We start from the raw sequence: 22,729 nt of genomic DNA, 5'->3' as shown, positions 1-22,729 counted from the left end.
ATAAGGATAAGAACTTTTATGCTTTCAGCTTTTTGTAAAGCTTGTTTGTGAAATCTTTTCACTGAAGGTTGCCTTGATGTATTGTTAAGTTAAATTAAAATAATGAACCATTTCCCCCTGTAATGCAGCAATAAAACTCATTTGAACTTTCATTTCTAATATTCTTTGAAAGAAAAAGAGTCAGTATGTTTCTTGTCTGTCTGCTTTTCAGTCATTTGCTCTCTGCTCCTGTGAGGTCAGTTATGGTAAATCTTTTTTTAATTTCATTGCAACTCTCTACTTACAACATTCCCAAGTTTTGTCTCTTGTGGTTCTCATGAAGTACAAAAACTGTCCCTTGTTTTTCCTGTAAAGCCGAGAGAAATGGCATATTGCAATTGTTATCTGAAAAGTGTAATCGGTAAACGTGACAGTGCTCCATAACTACCGTTAGTAAAGCTAGTCGACAGTCCTAGTCTGTACTATTCCATTACCACATGCTAACATATCACATACTAAGGTGGCACATTTCAGTAAATCTAGCCTTTCAATATGTGGGGCAGAAAGCATCACTTGTTAAGTAAGGTCACAGGGTCATATCTAGGCCATGAGCCCAGAATCAGAGAAAATTGCATGAGAACAACCTACGAGGCTGGTTAATGTTATATACAGCCAATGAGTCCATGCCCCAGCTCTGGCAACTGGAGCTGTCCAAAGAATTCTCTAATACTACTTGTTAATATCACATTTCTCAACCTCTGCAGTCCTGAACATAGACAACCCGCAACTCCACTACAAAGTGCATGGCACTCCTAGGGGGCCTTTTCTGTTTTGGTGACTACTGTGTGACTGAGCAATGAGTCAGAGAAAGGGCTGTTTGGCGCAGTGAGAGAGCCAAGGATGCCAACCTCTTCGAAGGCTCTTTGTATCTATCTTTAGAGAATGAGCCCCTTCACACCCCCACAGGGTGCCACCTGGTCTACAGCTGGACCCAATCTTCAGTAGGGCATGTGTGACCAATAAAAGAAGGTCTTACCTTAACATCATAGCCAATTCCGTGAGCTTTGCATATCTGGAAGAAGACGCTGTAGTATATGATTGACAGGTTGGTGTGTTGGAGGTGACTGCTCATCACGGCATACCGACTGTTTATCATAGGAGGCTAAAAACATCATGGAGTTAGTTATTTATTACATCACACAAAGAAATGACCAACAACAAAACTTGAACTTGGAGGCCAAACCCACAGAGGCCTTAATAGCCAGTGATTGTCATGGAGGTGCCCCCTAGAGAAAACAGTGAGCACATTTCACAAGCTGTAAGAGAACTATGTAAAATCCCAGTACGAGATGGTTTTAATAAGTGTCATTGTGTTTTCGGAATGTTATCCCTTCCAACTGGCATCACACTTTCTGTCCCAACCTCTTTCTGAGCTGCATAAATGGATGGATACCTGGAGAAATTCAAATCACTGTTTGTTTCTCTTACTACAAGGAATATGTTTGTGTTATGTCCCAGGAAAATATACTTATGCACAAACCTTTTAATGCATGTCCAAGTTTAAAGAAAAACCAAAAAACCAAGAAGCAGCACTGCTCCTGCCAGAATGGCGAGTGAATGGGAAGGATGGTGATGTGCAGCTTCTTCCACTCACATAGAAACTCAAACATAGGAGCCAACTCAATGGGTGTTGAGCACCCCCAGTATTGAGCAAGCTACTTCATTGGGTCCAGAGAGGGGTCATTTGTATTATGTTTTTGTACCTCCAATCATTTTGAAATGTTGGTGCCCATGAATCCGTACATTCTTGCTCCCTGTCTATTCCCCTCTTCACACACTCCCATTTTCCTTCTTTCCCATCTTCCTGACAATTTCTTTCTCTTCCTCTCTCATTCATACTTCCCTTCCTTCCCTTCTCTTACCCTTCCTCCCCCTCCCACCAGACCCTGCCTTCCTTTCCCCATCCATTCACCGTCCTTCCTCAGGTTTTCCTCTTCTGCCACTAAGGGTAGGAAGCCCACTAGCACTGAAGAAATGATGGTGTTGCCATATCTCTCTCTTCATTTGCTAATGGAGGTAAAATAAAACAAAACACTGGCATTACAAAAGTAGTATCACCACCTCCTCTACATACGAGACACCAATCAAGCAGAAATCACTGAGAGGAAAAAAATCAGTAAATAACATTATGAGATTGAAATTGATATTGAAGAGTGCATTATCTCGTGGAATAAGATACAGGCCATTAATCAGTTGGCAATTCCTGTACTTTCATACAGTTTGGGAACTGTAGACTGGTCTCAAAGATGAAAAACTGGAGCTATGAATGAGAAAACTCCTCTATGCCCATGAGGTCATTTATAAGAATGAGTGTATGTCAAGACTGTACATTCCCAGAACTGAAGGGGGAATGGATCTCACAGAAAATGGTTGGGAGGCAGGGCAAGTACTGGGCAGACTTCTATGGTCTATGCCCCGAAAATGGCAATGATAAATCAAGGTCAGGTATACATATAAAGTAGCACATATGAGTTTATCTTGTTGGGCAGACTGGATGGATTGTACAGGTCTCTGTCGTCATCTACTATGTTACTATGAAACATTCGTCTGAATACCCATTGGGTACATAAACGCGAGATTGGCAGTTAATAAATCAGAGTTATTAAGAGATTGGATAGAAACAGAACAACTTGGATTATTACTTATAACTGAAACATGGCTACGCCTTGAACATTACCCTGCACTACAAGACCTATGCCTACCTGGATATAAAACAATTTACATCAACAGAACCAAAAATAAGGGAGGCGGCGTTGCAATAATATATAAATCCTCCTTCACAGTAGAACCTGTCGGTAAACATATATCCTCAGTAATCAAAATTTTAGCATGCAAAATCACTGACACAAAAATAGCCAACCAAATATATATATATATATATATCTCATACTGTTCTGCCGCCCCCCCCCCCCCCCCCCCCCCCCCCCCCCCCCCCGGAAGTTGGTCAAACGCTCAAGACAACTTCATGGACTTCGTATCAAACATTTGCACCAATCAACAAAAAGTCCTACTAGTAGGAGATGTCAATTTACTCCTGGAAAAACAAAACGATGTCAACACAAAAACCCTAATGAATTTCATAAACCAATGGAACTTCAAAACAGAACAAGGTACCTCATCTCACACAAAAGGACAGCTACTAGACATACTAGCTCACAGATTCTCAGCAACAACAATTACATAATAGAAAACCACAAATGGGAAGAGGTACTATGGTCAGACCACAGCAAACTAACTTTTACACTACAATGGAAAGAAAATGGCAAAAAAGAACCAAGAACCACACACATCCACAACCTGTCACAATATCAGGAGTAGAAGTGAGCCCTTGTGCAGATCCAAGGACCAGCAGTCAGAAACCCAATGCTTCACTTGCGGCAACCACCATTCCCCAGCGATTGAACCCCTGGGTTCAGGTGGCCAACAGGACTTAGGAGTCGGGTGAGGAAGAGGACTCGGCTCAGACAGAAGGAGGCGAAGAGCACAGCAGAAGTCAGTACCAGGCAGTGGTCAAAGCACTTCTTCTCTGTCTCCACTTTTGTGAAGACGGACCACATCCACTCGTCTCCAGTCCCGTGGAACCTCTCCCGTCTGTAAAGATCAATTAAATAAATCTTTAAGAGGTCCCAACAGGACCTCTCTGAGCTCCCTCAGTATCCTGGGAGGTATCCCATCCGGCCCCATAGCTTTGTCCAACTTCAGATTCCCAAGCTGTTTATAAACTCTTTCTTCCGTAAACGGTACAGTATCCACTCCATTCCCAGACGTTCCCTTGGCAGCCGACCGCTGTCCTTCTCCAGGATTTTTCTCCGTGAACACCGAAGAGAATTAATTGTTTAGCACGTTCGCTTTATCTTCATCACTCTCCACATAGCCATTCAGTCTCACAATTCCATTCCTATCTCTTCTCCTTTCTCCAATATATCTGAAAAAGGTCTTGTTACCTCTCTTTACATCTTTAGTCATTTTTTCTTCCGCTCGTGCTTTTGCTAGCTGTATTTCCCTCTTCGCTTCTTTGAGTTTAATCAGATAACCCTCCATTGCTCCATGTAAGCCGCATTGAGCCTGCCATGAGTGGGAAAGCGCGGGGTACAAATGTAACAAAAAAAAATCTTTTCTGTGATCCTCTCGTTGCATTCTTTTGTATTTCTTGAACAAAGCCTCTTTTGCTCTTTACTTTACAGTGTCTTTACTTGTTTATATTTTGGCCAGATAAATGCTGTTTTTTGTTTATAGTTTGGCCAGATAAGTGTTCGTGTCTTTACTTGTTGATAGTCTGAGAAGATGTTAAAGCAAGGGCATAGCTATGGAGGCCCTTGGGGGCCCAGGCCCCCCAATCTTATATCAGGCATATTGATGTTCTGCGTCTGACTGCAATATTTACTGTGTTGCATTTTCCTAGGTAGGGTCCTTCTTGTGTTACTTCTGTAAGTTAGTAGTGTTATAGTAAAGTAGATTAGTTCTATAGGTCCTGAGTGATTTTCGTAGGCTTTGTATTACAGGTACCTAACAATATGCTTGGGACTGTAGAGAGTCTATGTTTTTACTGAGATTACACAGACAAAAAAAAAACAGTGAAGGGCATGATTTATGGCAGAAGATTCTTTATTGAAACATGCAAATGCCTCGAGACAAAGTATGTTTCGGCCAAAGGTCTGCCTCAGGAGTCAATTCATATCTGATCAAATGCAGGTGCAAAGTATTACTCGCACTGCCAAAATCTATACACTTACAGTACAGTCTGTCTGCAGCGCCGTGCAGAGTTCTAAACGTAAACTTGCTCAATAGAGAAGTATCTAGCATAAGTACATAAGTATTGCCATACTGGGAAAGACCAAAGGTCCATCAAGCCCAGCATCCAACAGTGGCCAATCCAGGCTTGAACGTTGCCAAATGATTCTCCCGCCAAACTTTGATTTTTTTTTGTCTGTGTTTCAGTGTTGTGTGGAGTGTTTCTCCTTGTTTTGCTGTTGCTTTACTGAGATTACACCAAAATCAATTTTTTTTGTATGGTGTATTCCTGGGAAAATGCCCTTTTTCTGCTTTGCATTCTTAGAAGAGGGGCTGTGGGGGTTTCTGTGGATGCAAAAAAATGTTTAAATTAACAGCTTGATAGTCCAGTGTGCAGTGTTTGAGGTCAGTATTTTTTATATTAGATTTTTTAGGCTACATATTTAAACTGCTACTTCAAAAGTATTTACCTGTTTTATTAATACAGCTTAATAAGGTGTTTATATTTGTTATAAAGCAAGTTGAAGGATAACTACCATTGTAGTAATTATTTTGAAGGATACTGTGATGTGTGTTGAGATGCTGACCAGACTCAAGTCTACTATAATGGCAAAGGTTAAGTTATTGAATAATGTGACTATATTTAAAAATGTCAGTGTTTCCAAAGTTTCCATAAGTGCGTGTGGGGTTTATGTTGCTGCAGGACATCCTATATAATAAAACTCACCCTCAACGTTCTGAGGACACTGACGTCAGTGTCACTTCCTGTGGGCACTTCCTTCAGGTTCGAAGGGTTCGTGGTGGTGAAGCCACCGAAATCACTGTGTCTGGGCCCCGCCCTCGTTCAAACGTGATGATGTTGATGATGTCGAGGGCGGAGCAATGGCGTCAAAGATCAAGGGCGGAGCAATGGCATCAGTGGATGAAGGTGGCATGCGTTGACGAGGTGCAGAGCAATGGCGGTGAGTGGCTTCACAACGCCAAAAGGATGGGTAGGGAGGGGGGGTTCGGCAGGAAAACCTTGCTAGCGCCCGTTTCATTTGCTCCAGAAACGGGCATGTTTTACTAGTAAGTACATAAGTATTGCCATACTGGGAAAGACCAAAGGTCCATCGAGCCCAGCATCCTGTTTCCAACAGTTGCCAATCCAGGTCACAAATACCCGGCAAAATCCCCAAAATGTATAAAACATCTGTTGGGCAGAGTGTTTACTCCAAAATCCATCAAAGTGCACTGCGAGGCATTATTTGGAGTACACCAAAATGCCGGATCCCTCTTTTTGTGAACCGCTGTGAATCCTGTTAGGAATAACGGTCAGTATACAAGACCCAGATAGAATAGACTAGAATCTATGTTTAATGGTTTTTTCCCCTAGAAAGCTCTAAATGCTGGAATGCTTTGCCAGCAAGGCTTTTAGAAAAGCTTTGAAGACCTATCTTTTTAAATTGTCATACGATGCTTGAGCTTTGATTTATGTTTTAATTATCTGTATATTCCTGGAAACTGTCCAGTTCTATTTGACTTTGTAAACCACATAGAACTCCAGTGGGTCACTGCGGGATATCAGCCGTACAGTATAGAATAATGTAGATTCGTTTTACCTGCCCTTCTCGGGCCTGTTGGGAATCTACCTGCCATAGCGCTTTTTTCTTTATGGAATAATTTAGCTTTGGAGATTCAGCAAGAATCACCCTTCACTGTATTTAAGAGTAAATTGAAGACACATCTTATTTGTAGAGGCCTTTGGGGTTCAGTGACATTGGATAAGGGGATACGGGTGGCACTGACATCTTTTTGTCTAAGCTGTATTTTTATTTGCTATGTTGTTTTTGTTGGACGAATGGTTTATGATGCTCTTTCCTGTAGGTAATTGGAGTTCCTTTCTTTTATTGATATGTTTGTAAATTACATTCTGAAATAATCATAAATATAGAATAGATATAATCACTATTGGCCAGGGGAGCACCGACCCTCACGTTGGACAAACTATTCCATTTGTGAGCACAAGATCTAGCATCGTCCCTCTCGAGGGTTCCGTCACCATTTGTCTCAGCCTTCAACGAGGGCAATCTTGCCAGGCTTTGAAACTTGTCTCCATAATGTATATCGTTGACACTGATAAAAACTGTTAAACATAGACACATAAATAAGTCCACTGAAACAGTGCTGGCAAATAAAGATATGCTTTACCCCTACTGCACACGATACATCGCCTACTGTGTTGGCCAATGAGATCCCAGTTCACGAGAGTTTCACAAATAATGAGCTCATGTGAAAGCTGTAATTGATTTAGGCTGTATATTATTACAACTCATGAATGCATTCCAGAACAGGACTGCTGTCTCTTAATTAGTCACTTGCTTTTCAACAGGCCCATCTCTGACAACCTGAGCCCGGGGAGTGAAAGGGAAGAGTGTGTTCCAGAAAGCCCCCTTCATTGTCTGCGAATGATGGTATGATTAGACTCCAGTCTGACACTGATTCATGCAAGTTGACATAGTTGAAATCCTTATATAATAAATCTCTGACTGAAAATTAATCATGTTTATAATATTCAGAGAATTAATAACACGCATTGCTCAAATCATTAACTTAGCAACAACAAAAACACAGACACAGAGGCACTTGTGGAAAGTAGTTTTTGCAGTGGGAAACTGCAAATAAATGAATGTTTGATAAAATACTCGGAGTTGCAGTTTAACAAGCGTAAATGCGAGTGTAGCTCCAGTACAGTGCTAGTATTGTTTAAGGGTTGGCATTGAGCTGATGAGGTGCTTATCTGTGCTCTGAAGCGTGCACACACATGTATAATGAGCTGCACTATGAATTATTGATGGCCTGCGTGTTTAGTCTCATCTATCTAGCAGATAATGTATTCCAAATATAATGAGCGATCCTTGGTACATAATTACAGCACCAGCAGTATCCAGCAAATTTGTTCTTCCAAAGGAGGAGGCCTGAAAACAGAACTGCGGGTTGCCATTCTTTACGAGCAGAGCCAGAGGCCTGAGGAGTTACATGGCATGTGGACAGGTAACTGGAGTAAGGCTTTCCCTCAACAGGTCCTGAACCAGTAAAATGATGTGTCTGAGATGCAAACGCCAGCTTTGCTGTTCACGTGTGAAGTCCGAAAGAAGTCCAAGTGAAGCATTCGGAGCCAGCAAGACAGTCCTTCTGTCAACGTTGACAGGTGGTTTTCTGATTTTCACTGCACAGCTAAGTCTCCAAGGTAGGAAGAAACAGTTTCCCAGTGGAAACGGCAGAGGTTAAAAACAGTCTTGGGTTTCAAGATAGTCCAGAATAAGCACAGAGAATGTGCAGCCTGAGAGAAGTGAACCTAACCCAGAAGAACAAGGAAAGAAACTGAGCTTTTCAGCCAGGGGTGGGCGAGAGCAACGGCTGCAAGTGAATCTGTGAGCATGTGAGCCTGAAAGGGAAGTGAGACCCTGCCTCAGGTGATGTTTTGTCCAGAGACTGCTCTGTCCTTTCATGGATGGGAACCTGGAGAGATAAAACTGGAATCTGGTTCATGAATCTCTGCTGTCTTCAGCACCTCCTAATGAATTATCAGAGATTACTGTAAGTCTCTAATTGCAGATTCTTTGGATCCCAGAATGAATGTCCCACTATAATATTTATTTGTTGCATTTGTATCCCACATTTTCCCACCTATTTGCAGGCTCAATGTGGCTCACAATGTTCCGTCATGGCATTCGCCATTCCAGAGTAAAAGATACAATTGGTATTACATAAAGAACATGGATGACATAATAGAATTAAGCGATCAGGTATAGAGAGATCACAGTTCAGAATATCAGGTAAGTGGTGATGCGTTATAGCTCCTATGATGGCTCATTGTGGTATTCCTTGTTGAAGAGATAAGTCTTCAGTGACTTCCGAAAGTTGATTAGGTCGCACATTGTTTTCAAGTTAAGTGGCAATGCATTCCACAGCTGCGTGCTCATGTAGGAAAAGCTGGACGCATGTGCTAATCTGTATTTTAGTCCTTTACAGCTGGGGAAGTGAAGATTCAGGAATGTGTGTGCTGATCTTTTAGCGTTCCTGGGTGGTAGGTCAATGAGGTCTGACATGTAGGCCGGGGCATCTCCGTGAATGATTTTATGAACCAGAGTTCATATCCTAATATATCCTAATCTCTTCTATTCTATGGCTATGGGACGATTTCCCCTTCCACTCCACACTGATTTTTCTGTCCTTTATTTTATTTGAAAGAATTTCTGATGAGGAGAGACTCCCTCTCCTTGCATTTCAAGGACAGGAAGGGTGCTTCCATAAACAGTGTGATGATGTTAGCTAATTTGGGTAGGGGGGAGAAGGGGAATGACAATTTCTTCACTTTATTCAACTCTATCCTAGTGTTGGCTTTTTGCATCGAGTCTTCACTCACACTTACACGAGGACTTTTCACTATTTTAATAGACTCACTTTCCCATTGTTCCCAGTCTGGTGACTGTAGCAACAATCCTGATACTGGGAACCAAGCACTAGGGCTCCTTCCAGGACCCTGTGTTGTGGGCTCTAAATCCGACCACCAGTCATGGCTCCCCTCCTCCCCCCATTCACCTTGAATGCAGAAGGCTTGCTCTGGGGATCAAACTGCATGGCGGTACACAGCACTGATAATGAGCCACTGGGCCAGTACTAATAATATGTGGTATTTTGGAATTAGATTTTAATCTAAAAAATGGATACAATGCTACTGGATCTTGTTTTGCTGAAAGGTAAATTCTGTTGGGATGAAAATCGTGCTTCACTCCTTCCCAGGGCTTTTTTTGAGGGGGTACTTGGGGGTACTGAGTACCGGTACTTTTTCCACTGTCTGCTAAACTTGACCCATGGTTCTCGTATTTTAATGAAAGAGCTCAGGTTCTACATACAAATTCTGCCTTGTCATAGATTCTCTGACTGGTTGCAGGGGTCCTGGCTATTGTGGGGGTGAGTCCCTCAATGATCACTCCACCCCTGAAGGGTGGCCTGGCATTTGAGTACCGGCACCTTTTTTGCTAGACAAAATGCACTGCTCCTTCCTCTGGTGAAGGACTGATGATGTCTAACATGTGTTAGTTGTAATATTTTTGTTACGAGAACCTCTTATGCAGTGTATTCCATCCTCTATCTCTCATTGAAATGCTTTTTTCTCTTTTGGATTTTGTACGAGTCAGGAGAAACCACACAGGGCGTGCTGCAGGCAAAAGCAGTAATATAATTTCTACCTCATTATATCATTCTGCAGTAAACGAAGTGCCAGAGATATTTAATCACTTTTAACATGTTTTTATTGATGCAATTGGGAATTTAGTTTTTTCTTATGGATTTCTAATTAAAGTGAGAAGAAGCAGGATACGTTGATATGAAAATGACATTTCCATTAAGATTACCACTTCTGATACATGGGGCGTTGCTGTAGGAAGGATAAGCAGGATTAAGGGGTTTTTGAGTGGAGGAGTAGCCTAGTGGTTAGTGCAGCAGACTTTGAGCCTGGGGTTCAATTCCCACTGCAGCTCCTTGTGACTCTGGACAACTCACTTAACCCTCCATTGCCCCAAATACAAATAAGTACCTGTTTATATTATCAGACTTATTTTCGAAAGTGATCAACGCCCATCTTCTGACACAAATCGGGAGATGGGCGGCGATCTCCTGAATCCGGCCAAATTGGCATAATTGAAAGCCGATTTTGGGCGGCTTCAACTGCGTTCCGTCGTGGGGCCGGCGAAAGTTGAAAGGGGGTGTGTCGGCATGGTAGTGTAGGCGGGACGGGGGCAGGACCGGGGCGTGCGTTGAGATGGCTGGCTTCGCCCGATAATGGAAAAAAGAAAGCTGGCTGTCAGGAGAATTTGGTCCGTTTCATTTGGACCCTTTTATTTAGGTCCAAGTCCCAAAAAAGTGCCCCAACTGACCAGATGACCACCAGAAGGAAGCGGGGATCACCTCCCCTTACTCCCCCAGTGGTCACCACCCCCCTCCCACACACACAAAAAAAAATCTGACATTTTTTGCCAGCCTGTATGCCAGCCTCAAATGTCATACCCAGCTCCCTGACAGAAATATGCAGGTGCCTGGAGCAGTTTGTAGTGGGTGCAGTGCACTTCAGGCAGGTGGACCCAGGCCCATCCCCCCCCTACCTGTTACACTTGTGCTGGTAAATGGGAGCCCTCCAAAAAAAACCCAAACCCACTGTACCCACATGTAGGTGCCCCCCTTCACCCCTTAGGGCTACGGTAATAGTGTAGAGTTGTGGCCAGTGGGTTTTGGGGGGGATTTGGGGGGCTCAGCACCCAAGGGAAGGGTGCTATGCACCTGGAAGCTAATTGTTTTATTTTTAAAATTGCCCCCTAGGGTGCTCGGTTGGTGTCCTGGCATGTCAGGGGGGCCAGTGCACTAGAAATGCTGGCTCCTCCCATGTCCAAATGCCTTACATTTCGCCAGATTTGAGATGGCCGGCTCCAGTTTCCATTATGGTTGAAAATTGGAGTCGGCCATCTCATCTAACCCCGGCAAGTGATTTGGCTGGTGCCAAGCGTAGTTCGAAAATATGCTTGGCTCCGCCCCTTTGCGGAGCCAGCCCCGAAGATGGCTGCCCATCGATTTGGCCGGCGCCGTTCGATTATGCCCCTCTATGTAAACTGCTTTGAATGTAGTTGCAAAAACCACAGACATCATGTTCCCTGATAAGACCTAAGTAGCAAGGAGGAAGAAGGCTGTCCATGATGACTTCCCGAATAGAGCTTCAGGGGATGAAGTAAGAGAGAAGCAGAGATGATGGCTCTCTGATGAGAGCTAGATAGGATGTGAAGCTGCTGATGCTGGGTAGCACTGAAACATACTTACTACTTCTTCTGGCTCTCGACGGCGCCTTCTCTGCTTTACTGGCCTGACAACAGGAGGCGCCGGCACCTCAAAGCGGCTGAAGCTGCAGTTCAGCTCTCCTTGCGTCACATATAAGAGGAGCTGAGTCAAGGCCAGCTGGTCACTGTAGAAAGGGTCGAGGTCTGTAGCCCACACCTAACCAGAACACAGAAAAGCAAAAGATGAAATGGAGGCCACAGCAGCGTTCACCAGAGCTCTATGGATTCACCTTTACCATTATAAGACAGCCAAGAACACAAGAAAAGCAACTTGAGACCGTTATAATGATACAAGGAAGAAAAAGCCAGGCAGTAAAATCTTCCAAAAAACAAATAGATTTAGCCCTTTTTGCCACATTTGGTTAACTAGCAGGCTTATTTTCGAAAGTGATCGCTGGCGATCTTCCGACATAAATTGGGAGATGGCCGGCGATCTCTGAAAAGTGGCAAAATCCGTATAATTGAAAGCGGCTTTTTTGACACCATCGCCGCTTTCCCGTCACCGCGCCAGCGAAAGTTCAAGGGGGCTTGCAGCGGCGTAGCGAAGGCGGGACATGGCCGGGTATGGGCGTGGCTACCAGATGGCCAGGTTTTGCGGAAAATGGCAAAAAAAAGCGGCGTTAATCAGTATTTTGCCGGGATTACTTGGTCCTTTTATTTTCACGACCAAGCCTCAAAAAGGTGCCCCAACTGACCAGATGACCACCGGAGGGAATGGGGGATGACCTCCCTGTAGTCCCCCAGTGGTCACCAACCCCCTCCCACACTAAAAAAATAAAAATAAAAACCTTTTTTTACCAGCCTGTATGCCAGCCTCAAATGTCATACCCAGCTCCCTGACAGCAGTATGCAAGTCCCTGGAGCAGTTTTTAATGGGTGCAGTGCACATCAGGCAGGCAGACCCAGGCCCATCCCCCCCCCCACCTGTTACACTTGTGGTGCTAAGTGTTGAGCCCTCCAAACCCCCCCAAAACCCACTGTACCCACATGTAGGTGCCCCCCTTCACTCATAAGGGCTATGCTAATGGTGCAGAGTTGTGGGGAGTGGGTTTTGGGGGGATTTGGGGGGGCTCACCACCCAAGGTAAGGGAGCTATGCACCTGGGAGCTATTTGTGTATTTTTTAAACATTTTTAGAACTGCCCCCTAGGGTGCCCGGTTGCTGTCCTGGCATGTCAGGGGGACCAGTGCACTACAAATGCTGGCTCCTCCCGTGACCAAATGCCTTGGATTTCACCGGGTTTGAGATCGCCAGCATTTTTTTCCATTATCGCTGAAAAATAAAACCGGCGATCTGAAACCCGGCGAACTCTGGAATTTGGCTGGGCTAAACCGCATTATCGAAAAAAAAGATGGCCGGCCATCTTTTTCGATAATACGGTTCCGGCCAGCTGTTGCGCCGCCGCCAAAATAGATCGCTGGCGACGTTTGATTATGCCCCTCTGTTACTCATTTACCCATGAGGGTGAAATACAGGAAAGATCCAAAATGACCAAGGCAAACACGGAGTAAGAGCGTCCAAGAGTTTATTTGCCAAAAATATGCTGAAACAAAGACCCTACACTGGCCGTGTTTCGGCACAAAGACTTCCTCAGCGGTCTTTGTGTAGCTGATCTTTCACCATGCCTAACAACCTTGCTGAGGGAAGGGCCAATACCATCTTGGTACAAACAGCACCATTAGCCACTTTGCAGTTGAGGAAACACAACATCTACATGTTGGCACGTTCAGGCAACGAAGCAGAGTGGCTCCTCCAGTGGAGTGTGGGCGCTCTTACTCCTTGTTTGCCTTGGTCATTTGGATCTTTCCTCGCTTTCGCCCTCATTGTTGTTGCTTGCCTGTTTGTGGAAATTGTGAGGACCCCCTTGTGTTTTTGCTTGGATCACTCATTTACCCTTGAAACTTTGCTAGTATACATTAATAGCAGCTATGGGGGGAAGGGGGAGTCAAGAACCCCAATCATCTCAGCCATGCTCATAGTGCTTCTACACATTCAAAAGAGAAGCATTTAAGAACGAGATTGTATCACTGTTAAACCCTGCAATCTCCGCACTGAAAAACAGTCCCTTTGTGATGGGAACCTCAAAGTACCAGGAGAAGTTTGCTTTGCAGTGATAATTTGAAGAGCGGACCAATCAATTGGCCGTTAGTATTCTTTAAATGAAAAAACTAAATATGTTAAAATTTTCAAAAGCAGGGAAGGGACAGATCGCTGTTGATGACACGTATGCTTTCTTAAAAACTCAATAAAGAAGTTTCAAAAAATAAAAAAATTTCAAAAGCTGTTTGTTATCTGGTGTTAACTCGGAAGCCACAGAGCAGATAAACAAGGGACTCCAGTAGTGTCTGGAAAATCTCTGAGTTTCACAGGGCCAGTGAAAGCGTATTAGGTGCTCAAGGCAAACCTTAGCCTTGTGCCTCTTTCAATTAACATTTAGGTCCATAGTTCCCTTGCCTCTGAGATTTTGAACATTTTTATTTATTTTATTAGGATTTATTTACCAACTTTTTGAAGGAATTCACTCAAAGCGTACAGTAAGAATAAATCAAACATAAGCAATAGACAATTACAGCAGTAAAAATATTCAAATAACAATACAAGTATGGCATAGTAGACTACTTACAATGTCAACACAATACGCAATAAAACACTTTAATAGACACTGTAGGGTATAAGCAAATATGGAACATATAGATAGGTAAGAGAATAAGAAGAATTAGAAAATAAGGGGACTAAGTTATACATGAGCTCAGAGAGGTGATTAAATAGATGTGGATAAACATATAGATGTCTACGGGGTCCTTTTACAAAGCTGCAGTAAAACGTGGCCTTCGCATGCCCCTACGTAGCTCTTTCCTGTGCCCTAAGGCCATTTCTACCACAGCCAGAAAATGGCCTCTTTTCCGTTTTGCAAATCAATGGCCACATGCCAATGTTGCTATTGGTGCACAACCATTATCAAAAAATAGCACGTGAGCACCTACAACCAGGGGCGTAACTACGGGTGGGCCTGGCTGGGCCCAGGCCCACCCAATTTCAGCCCAGGCCCGCCAAGCGCCAGCCCCAGCTCCCACTGCCGGCCACTGCTGCTTTTCCTGTTGAGCAGCAGGACCGGCGCTACAAAAAGAAGAAGCGCTAACACTAAGGACAAAAAATGTTTAAAAAAAAAGTGCGGCACCGGCAGGCACTGTCTAGGCAGCCTTGAGGCATTGGCTGCTGGCTCGCAGGCTCCTCCCGTCTCCTACGTCACTGCCCCTGGAGCGACGCAGGGGCAGTAACGTAAGAGACGGGAGGAGCCTGCAGAGCTAGCAGCCAATGCCTCAAGGCTGCCTAGACAGTGCCTGCCGGTGCCGTGCTTTTTTTTTTTTTTTACATTTTTCGTCCTTAGCGTTAGTGCTCTGTTCAGTCAGCTGAGCGCTTCTTCTTTTTGTAGCGCCGGCCCTGCTGCTTAAAAGGAAAATCAGCAGTGGCTGGCAAAGGGAGCTGGGGCTGGGGCTGGGGCTGGCGCTGGCATGCAGGACGGGCCTCGAGGAAAAGAGAAAAGAGGGAAAACAGATGGAAGGATGGCAGAGAAAGAGGGGAAACATGGAAGGATGGGGAGAAAAAGAGGGAAAACAGATGGAAGGATGGCGGAGAAAGAGGGGAAACATGGAAGGATGGGGAGAAAGAGGGAAAACATGGAAGGATGGGGAGAAAGAGGGAAAACAGATGGAAGGATGGGGAGAAAAGATAGAAAACAGATGGAAGGATGGGGAGAGAAAGAGGGAAAACAGATGGATGGGGAGAGAGACTCTGGATGGAAGGATGGGGAGAGAAAGGTGAGAGACTGGAAGGATGTGGTTAGAGAAGGGACACTGAACAGAAAAGGGTAGAGTGATACAGAGACACTGGTTAGAAAGAGGGAGAGAGAGACATTAGATGGAAGGATCAGGAGAGAGGGTAGATGGATGGAAGGATGGGGAGAGAAAGAGGGAAGACGCTGGATGGAAGGGTACGGAAAGAAAGAGGGGAGACTACTGGAAGGATGGGGAGAGAGAGGGGAGACACTGGAAGGATGGGGAGAGAAAGAGGGAAGACGCTGGATGGAAGGGTAGGGAGAAAGAGGTGACACTGGATGGAAGGATGCAGAAAGAAAGAGGGGAGACTATTGGAAGGATGGGGAGAGAGAGGGGAGACACTGGAAGGATGGGGAGAGAAAGAAGAGAGCTGCTGGATGGAAAAGGAGAGTAGTGAAAGACTGGAGAATAAGAGGAAGGGGCATGGGTGAGAAAAAGATGAAAAGCCATAAGTAGATGAAGGAAATTAAAGAATGGATAGTAAGAATGAATTAAATCAGGACAGAGAGAGAGAGGCAGAAAAATATTGAAGAAAGCAAAGAAAAAGGAGAGAAAAATGAGAAATGGCCAGGAAACCGTGGCAGAAGAGTTAAGTGAAAATGAAGGAAAGCAGAATCTAGAGACTGGGAGCGACACAATGAGAAAAAGTAAATGGCCATACAAGAAAGGTAAAGAAAATCATTTTATTTTTAATTTAGGATAAAGTAATATGGTACCTGTGTTAATGAAGTTTCAGAGACCAATACTTCCTTCCTTAGGTCAGGCGAGGATACCGTAACAGCATTATACTGACCTGAGGCAGGAGGTTTTGGCCTCTGAAAGCTCACTGAAAAGGGTGTTAGGCTATTAAATAAATTTTCTGAAATCTGATGCACTGAAAAGCAGCACTTTACCCTGTGTGACAAATGCATCTGAGTGTGACTAAATTTTGTTGGGGGAGGGGGGTAGAGAGAAAATTTTGTGCCCACCCACTTTGGGTTCAGGCCCATCCAAAATTGGCAGTCTGGCTACGCCATTGCCTACAACACCTACTACTACTACTACTATTTAGCATTTCTATAGCGCTACAAGGCGTACGCAGCGCTGCACAAACATAGAAGAAAGACAGTCCCTGCTCAAAGAGCTTACAATCTTGTAGATGGTAAGGGCTAACACACTAATCAGCATGTGACCATGTAGATATGCTAACTGATTAGCCCACAATTACGAACATCTCAACGTCACAATTCCCAGAACACAGAAAGGTGATGGCAGATAAAGGCCAAATGGCCCATCCACAGCATTCACTATCTCCTCCTCTCCCTATGTGATCCATAAATAAGCATCATACTTTTAAACTTTGCAACCTATGTAAATATATATATATAAAGGGCTGGTAGCCGGGTGGGTATATAGAAATACTAGCACCATTGGCATTTACATGAGTATGGCACTGTTCTACAAAGTATGCACCAAATGTGTTTACCGAGTACTCGCAGGGGGTGTGACCATCAGGCTCATTTCCGAAAGAGATGGACGTCCAAAAAGTGACATAAATTGGCATTTGGATGTACATCTCATAGAAATGTCCAAATTGGTATAATCGAAACCGCATTTTGGACATCTTTCTCAGAAGTCTGTCAGAAGGACGTCCAAATCTCAAGGGGGCGTATCAGAGGCATGTTCAAGGTGGGACTTGGGCGTTCCTAAGACTTGGACGTCTTTGAGCCATTATGGAACAAAGCAAAAATGTCCAGCACTAAAACTTGGAAGTTTTGAGCTAGACCTGTTTTTCTTACGAATAAGGCAGAAAAAGGTGCCCCAAATGAGGGAATCAGAGGTGACCTCCCCTTACTCCCCCAGTTGTCACTAACCCCCTCCCACCCCCCAAAAGTGTGTTAAAGAACATTAATTGCCAGCCTCTGATGTTATACTCAGGTCCCTGGAACAGTCTAGTGGTGGGTGCAGTGCACTTCAGACCAGTGGCGTAGCCAAGGGTGGGCTGGGGTGGGCCCAGGCCCACCCACTTTAGGTTCAGGCCCACCAAGTAGCAGCACACCTATAATGTGGCTGGTAGGGACCCCAAGCCCCACCAGCCAAAAACTCCCAACAACTGTTTGCTGCCGGTGAAAATCTGCTATTTAAAAGGTATACGGGGGAGAGGGGATGTTTGAAAGACCATATGGCATGCAGGCGAGAGAGGGAGAAACCACTTGTAGGACAAGGCGGAGTTCTGCCCACCCACCTTGGGTCCAGGCCCACCCAAAATTAGGTGTCTGCCTACGCCCCTGCTTCAGACAGGTGGACCCAGGCCCATACCCCCACTACCTGTTACACTTGTGCAGGAAACTGTGAGCCCTCCAAAACCCACCAGAAACCCACTGTACCCACATGTAGGTGCCCCCTTCACCCGTAAGGGCTATGGTCACGGTGTACAGTTGGGGGTAGTGGGTTTTGGGGGGCTCAGCACACAAGCTAAGGGAGCTGTGTACCTGGGAGCATTTTATGAAGTCCACTGCAGAGCCCCCTAGGGTGCCCGATTGCTGTCCTGGCATGTCAGAGGGACCAGCCTACTAAAAATGCTGGCTCCTCCCAAGTCCAAATGGCTTGAAGTTGGACATTTTAAACTTGGAAGGGTTTTTTTTTTTCGAAAATGGCCGAAAATCAAAGACGGCCAAATCGCAAAATGTCCAGATCCAAGGACGTCCATGGTATTTTTGAACACAAAAGATGGATGTCCATCTTTTTCAAAAGTGACCTTCTCCCTGCTTCGTAATTTGACGTCTTTGTAAAACATTCAAATTCTGACTTAGACGTTTCTTTCGAAAATGCCCCTCCACGTCACCGTGTAATGCATACAACTTACAGAATACTATCTGTTGTATGCACTGCCTGACACACCAGCCGCCGACTTGCCATAAGTGGGCGCGTCAAAGTTTGAGCTTGCCAACAAGCTTCTACACCAGTTTTCTATAATGGCTTCAGCACCCCTAAATGCTGTTACAAAATTGGCACAAAGCACAGCCCATTGTGGTGCTTATGTTGACTTTTGAAGGGGTGTTTAAAAAGTCTGCAACTTACCCATTGGCCATTGAGGTTTCATTTCTTAAATTTTATAGGAGTCTGGCATGATGTCTGATTAAGCAAATCGTAGTTGTTTTTTGGTTGATAATTGATTTTTGCTTTCCAAATTACAGTATTTTGCTTATATTGAGGCCCAAATAATGGGCCTAATTTTAGAAAGCTGAGTACCAGGAATCTTTTCCCCATTGCTGAAGGGAAGGGAAATTCTCTAGGCATGCACTGAATGAAGCTCAGGTGAGAGATTAAGGAGATGGACCACAGGGGATACCCATAGTGTGCTCTGGTGGAATGAACTCCAGATCCGGCTAATGTTCTAAGTCACGTGCCCTGGCTATGGTTCAGATCTGAAGTGGCCAGAGGAGAGACTATCTAATCTTGAAACAAACAAGCGTCTCTTCGTGCAGGAGTAATGCCTATGGATTGAGATAACATTATACTTGGCTGTTGATATTTTGAACAGATGGCAAATCTTTATAGTAGCCCTTGACAAATTCATTGAATATCTTTTGCAGAAATGAGTGTGGCTACTCTGGCACAGCCAGCAAAACAGATGGAGAAGACTCGTTGGCAAATGTGACAAAGACTGGAGCAGATGCCAGTGGAGACTGAGCCACCGGGCATTGTGCAGGAGATGTCTGTGCCACAATCAGAGAGTAGGATGAAGTCTTCGCTGGCACTGGAGCAACAGTCTATCTGCTTTGGTGTGTGCAGCACTGTTTTATCTATGCTGTGGAGGAAGACAAAGGTCCACACTAATGACAGGTCACTGTCCCTTTGATGATACAGACAGTGCAGGAGATGGCTGCATAGGTCTGTACTCTTAAGTGCTATCCCTGTCACTTAAGAGTGCTATCTACTACTACTACTACTTAACATTTCTAGCAGCGCTGAACAGTTTAACAAAGAAGGACAGTCCCTGCTCGAAGGAGCTTACAATCTAAAGGATGAAATGTCAAGTTGGCCATACGCCATGCGCCCTCCCTGCCCATCTTCAAGTCCTTACTCAAAGCCCATCTCTTCTCCCTTGCTTTTGGCGCCTAACCACCTTCCCCATTCATGATACCTACACTGACTACATAGCTTGTTACCTTTAGATTGTAAGCTCTCTTGAGAAGGGACTGTCCTTCCCCATGTTTTAACTTGTACAGCGCTGCGTAACCCTTGTAGCACTATAGAAATGCTAAGTAGTAGTAGTAGTAGTAGCAGTCAAGATTTCCTGAATAGAGGTATGGTGGTTAGGTGCTGAAGGCGACATTGAAGAGGTGGGCTTTGAGCAAGGCTTTGAAGATGGGTAGGGAAGGGGGCTTGGCGTAAGGGCTCAGGAAGTTGATTCCAAGCATAGGGTGAGGCGAGGCAGAAAGGGCGGAGCCTGGAGTTGGCGGTGGTGGAGAAGGGTACTGAGAGGAGGGATTTGTCTTGAGAGCGGAGGTTACGGGTAGGAACGTAAGGGTAAGAGTGCTAAGTGACATTGGTGCTTAGGTATCTGTGCTTCTCCAGTGCTTTTACATGCAACCTTGTGCAAGTATGCTGAAACACAGAAACACAATAATACGCAGGCAGATAAAGACCACAAGGCCTAGCCAGTCTGCCCATCCATGCGTTTGTGCTTTTGGCTGGGAGCCTCTGAGGAGGTTCATGCCGTCCTGGAGGATTCATACTCATTGGCAATGAAGTAGAAGCAACATGTGCAGAGGAATCAGCTGCTCTCTCTGAAGAAGATGCTTTCCCTTCCCCCTTCTGGGCCAGCAGGAGCTTCTTCTCACCTCATAGTAATTGTTTGGCTTCAGAAAGGCATCCTGCCACAATGCTTGCAGTAATCCAGATGTGCTCTGAACCTGGACATATCAAGTATATTGAATGGGGTCAAAGTTCTGGATCTTTTTCTATGCTGAAGGCATAGCAGGAACCCTAAGTACATAAGTAATGTCACACTGGGAAAAGACCAAGGGTCCATCGAGCCCAGCATCCTGTCCACGACAGCGGCCAATCCAGGCCAAGGGCACCTGGCGAGCTTCCCAAACGTACAAACATTCTATACAATCAAGCCATTGTGACATCACTAATGAGGTTGGCTCTTATTGGTGGAATGAGCCACTATGACATCACAATAGGTTAAATCACTGCTCTATGTAATAAAAGTGAGCCAAGTAGAGGACATAAGTACATAAGTAATGCCACACTGGGAAAAGACCAAGGGTCCATCGAGCCCAGCATCCTGTCCACGACAGCGGCCAATCCAGGCCAAGGGCACCTGGCGAGCTTCCCAAACGTACAAACATTCTATACAATCAAGCCATTGTGACATCACTAATGAGGTTGGCTCTTATTGGTGGAATGAGCCACTATGACATCACAATAGGTTAAATCACTGCTCTATGTAATAAAAGTGAGCCAAGTAGAGGACATAAGTACATAAGTAATGCCACACTGGGAAAAGACCAAGGGTCCATCGAGCCCAGCATCCTGTCCACGACAGCGGCCAATCCAGGCCAAGGGCACCTGGTGAGCTTCCCAAACGTACAAACATTCTATACAATCAAGCCATTGTGACATCACTAATGAGGTTGGCTCTTATTGGTGGAATGAGCCACTATGACATCACAATAGGTTAAATCACTGCTCTATGTAATAAAAGTGAGCCAAGTAGAGGACATAAGTACATAAGTAATGCCACACTGGGAAAAGACCAAGGGTCCATCGAGCCCAGCATCCTGTCCACGACAGCGGCCAATCCAGGCCAAGGGCACCTGGCGAGCTTCCCAAACGTACAAACATTCTATACAATCAAGCCATTGTGACATCACTAATGAGGTTGGCTCTTATTGGTGGAATGAGCCACTATGACATCACAATAGGTTAAATCACTGCTCTATGTAATAAAAGTGAGCCAAGTAGAGGACATAAGTACATAAGTAATGCCACACTGGGAAAAGACCAAGGGTCCATCGAGCCCAGCATCCTGTCCACGACAGCGGCCAATCCAGGCCAAGGGCACCTGGCGAGCTTCCCAAACGTACAAACATTCTATACATGTTATTCCTGGAATTGTGGATTTTTCCCAAGTCCATTTAGTAGTGGTTTATGGACTTGTCCTTTAGGAAACCGTCTAACCCCTTTTTAAACTCTGCCAAGCTAACCGCCTTCACCACGTTCTCTGGCAACGAATTCCAGAGTTTAATTACACGTTGGGTGAAGAAAACGTTTCTCCGATTTGCTTTAAATTTACTAAACTGTAGTTTCATCGCATGCCCCCTAGTCCTAGTATTTTTGGAAAGCGTGAACAGACGCTTCACATCCACCTGTTCCACTCCACTCATTATTTTATATCCCTCTATCACGTCTCCTCTCATCTGTGACATATTCTTCAAGAATAAAAAAAAAAAAAGCTAAAAAACCCAAAAACTTCAAGGTTTTTGATTTTGGTTCTTAGAAATGATGAAAAACAATGTTGAAGACAAAAGGAGGTGAAAAACCTCTTCAATAGCTTGAGATCTTTGGCAGCATGAAAAAACCCCCAACAACCCAAAAGGGACTGAGGAGTGTGGTGCAGGAGGGAAGGGCGGCCTGTTCTGTCCTGGTGACATGCGATGACATCACCCCCAATCAATCGTGCTTAATCAAAAGAAAGTGGCTCTTATAAAGTAGATGATGTGATATATATGGGTCTTTCAGAGGAAACACTCCAGAAGAAACATTACTTTTTCGTAAGGGGTGTCTGTTAGCAAAGAAATACATACTTCAGTACTGGACATCAGAGGCAGTACCAGAGTTTTGGCACTGGCGGAACCTGGCCCATCAGCTGCTGATGTGGGAGGCGAGAGAGGCCAGAGGATCCCCGAAACAGAAAACTCAATTTTTGAAGATCTGGGGGAAGTATATATAGATACCTTATCAGCTAAGGGCAAGAGCTTTGTACTTAATGTGCTGTGAACATTATGTTGGAACTGGAGGTTGGGATAATTCCTCTTTGGGATGGTTGAGAGTTTTCCATGGGAGGGCAGAGGGCGGGAGGGTTTGGGAAGGTGAGTTGTTTAGAGAGGTGGGATGTGAGAGGGACGGGCGGGTGGGGGGTGGGATAAAAGAAATAATAAAGCAAATTGAAAGCAGTGTATGTGAATTACTGGGTGTTTGAATATGGTAGAATCCAATTGTTTGATGTAAAGTTTCAAAATATTCACTGTGGAGAAAACT

The 22,729-nt window shown here is 44.7% G+C and overlaps 1 protein-coding gene across 1 annotated transcript in view; it reads right to left on the bottom strand.

The window, feature by feature from the left end:
* The window catches only part of IQCH (IQ motif containing H), a 307,537-nt gene that overhangs the window by 10,882 nt on the left and 273,926 nt on the right, over positions 1–22,729 (bottom strand). The window contains exons 17-19 of the mRNA XM_030192830.1: positions 11,623–11,796; positions 1,016–1,141; positions 285–346 (exon numbers count right to left, since the gene is read on the bottom strand). Coding sequence (XP_030048690.1) covers positions 285–346; positions 1,016–1,141; positions 11,623–11,796 — 362 coding nt within the window. The remainder of the gene's footprint in view (positions 1–284; positions 347–1,015; positions 1,142–11,622; positions 11,797–22,729) is intronic.

Source organism: Microcaecilia unicolor, chromosome 1, assembly GCF_901765095.1.
Source record: "Microcaecilia unicolor chromosome 1, aMicUni1.1, whole genome shotgun sequence".
Classification (NCBI taxonomy): Eukaryota; Metazoa; Chordata; class Amphibia; order Gymnophiona; family Siphonopidae; genus Microcaecilia; species Microcaecilia unicolor.
This window is presented reverse-complemented; position numbering and strand designations above follow the sequence as displayed.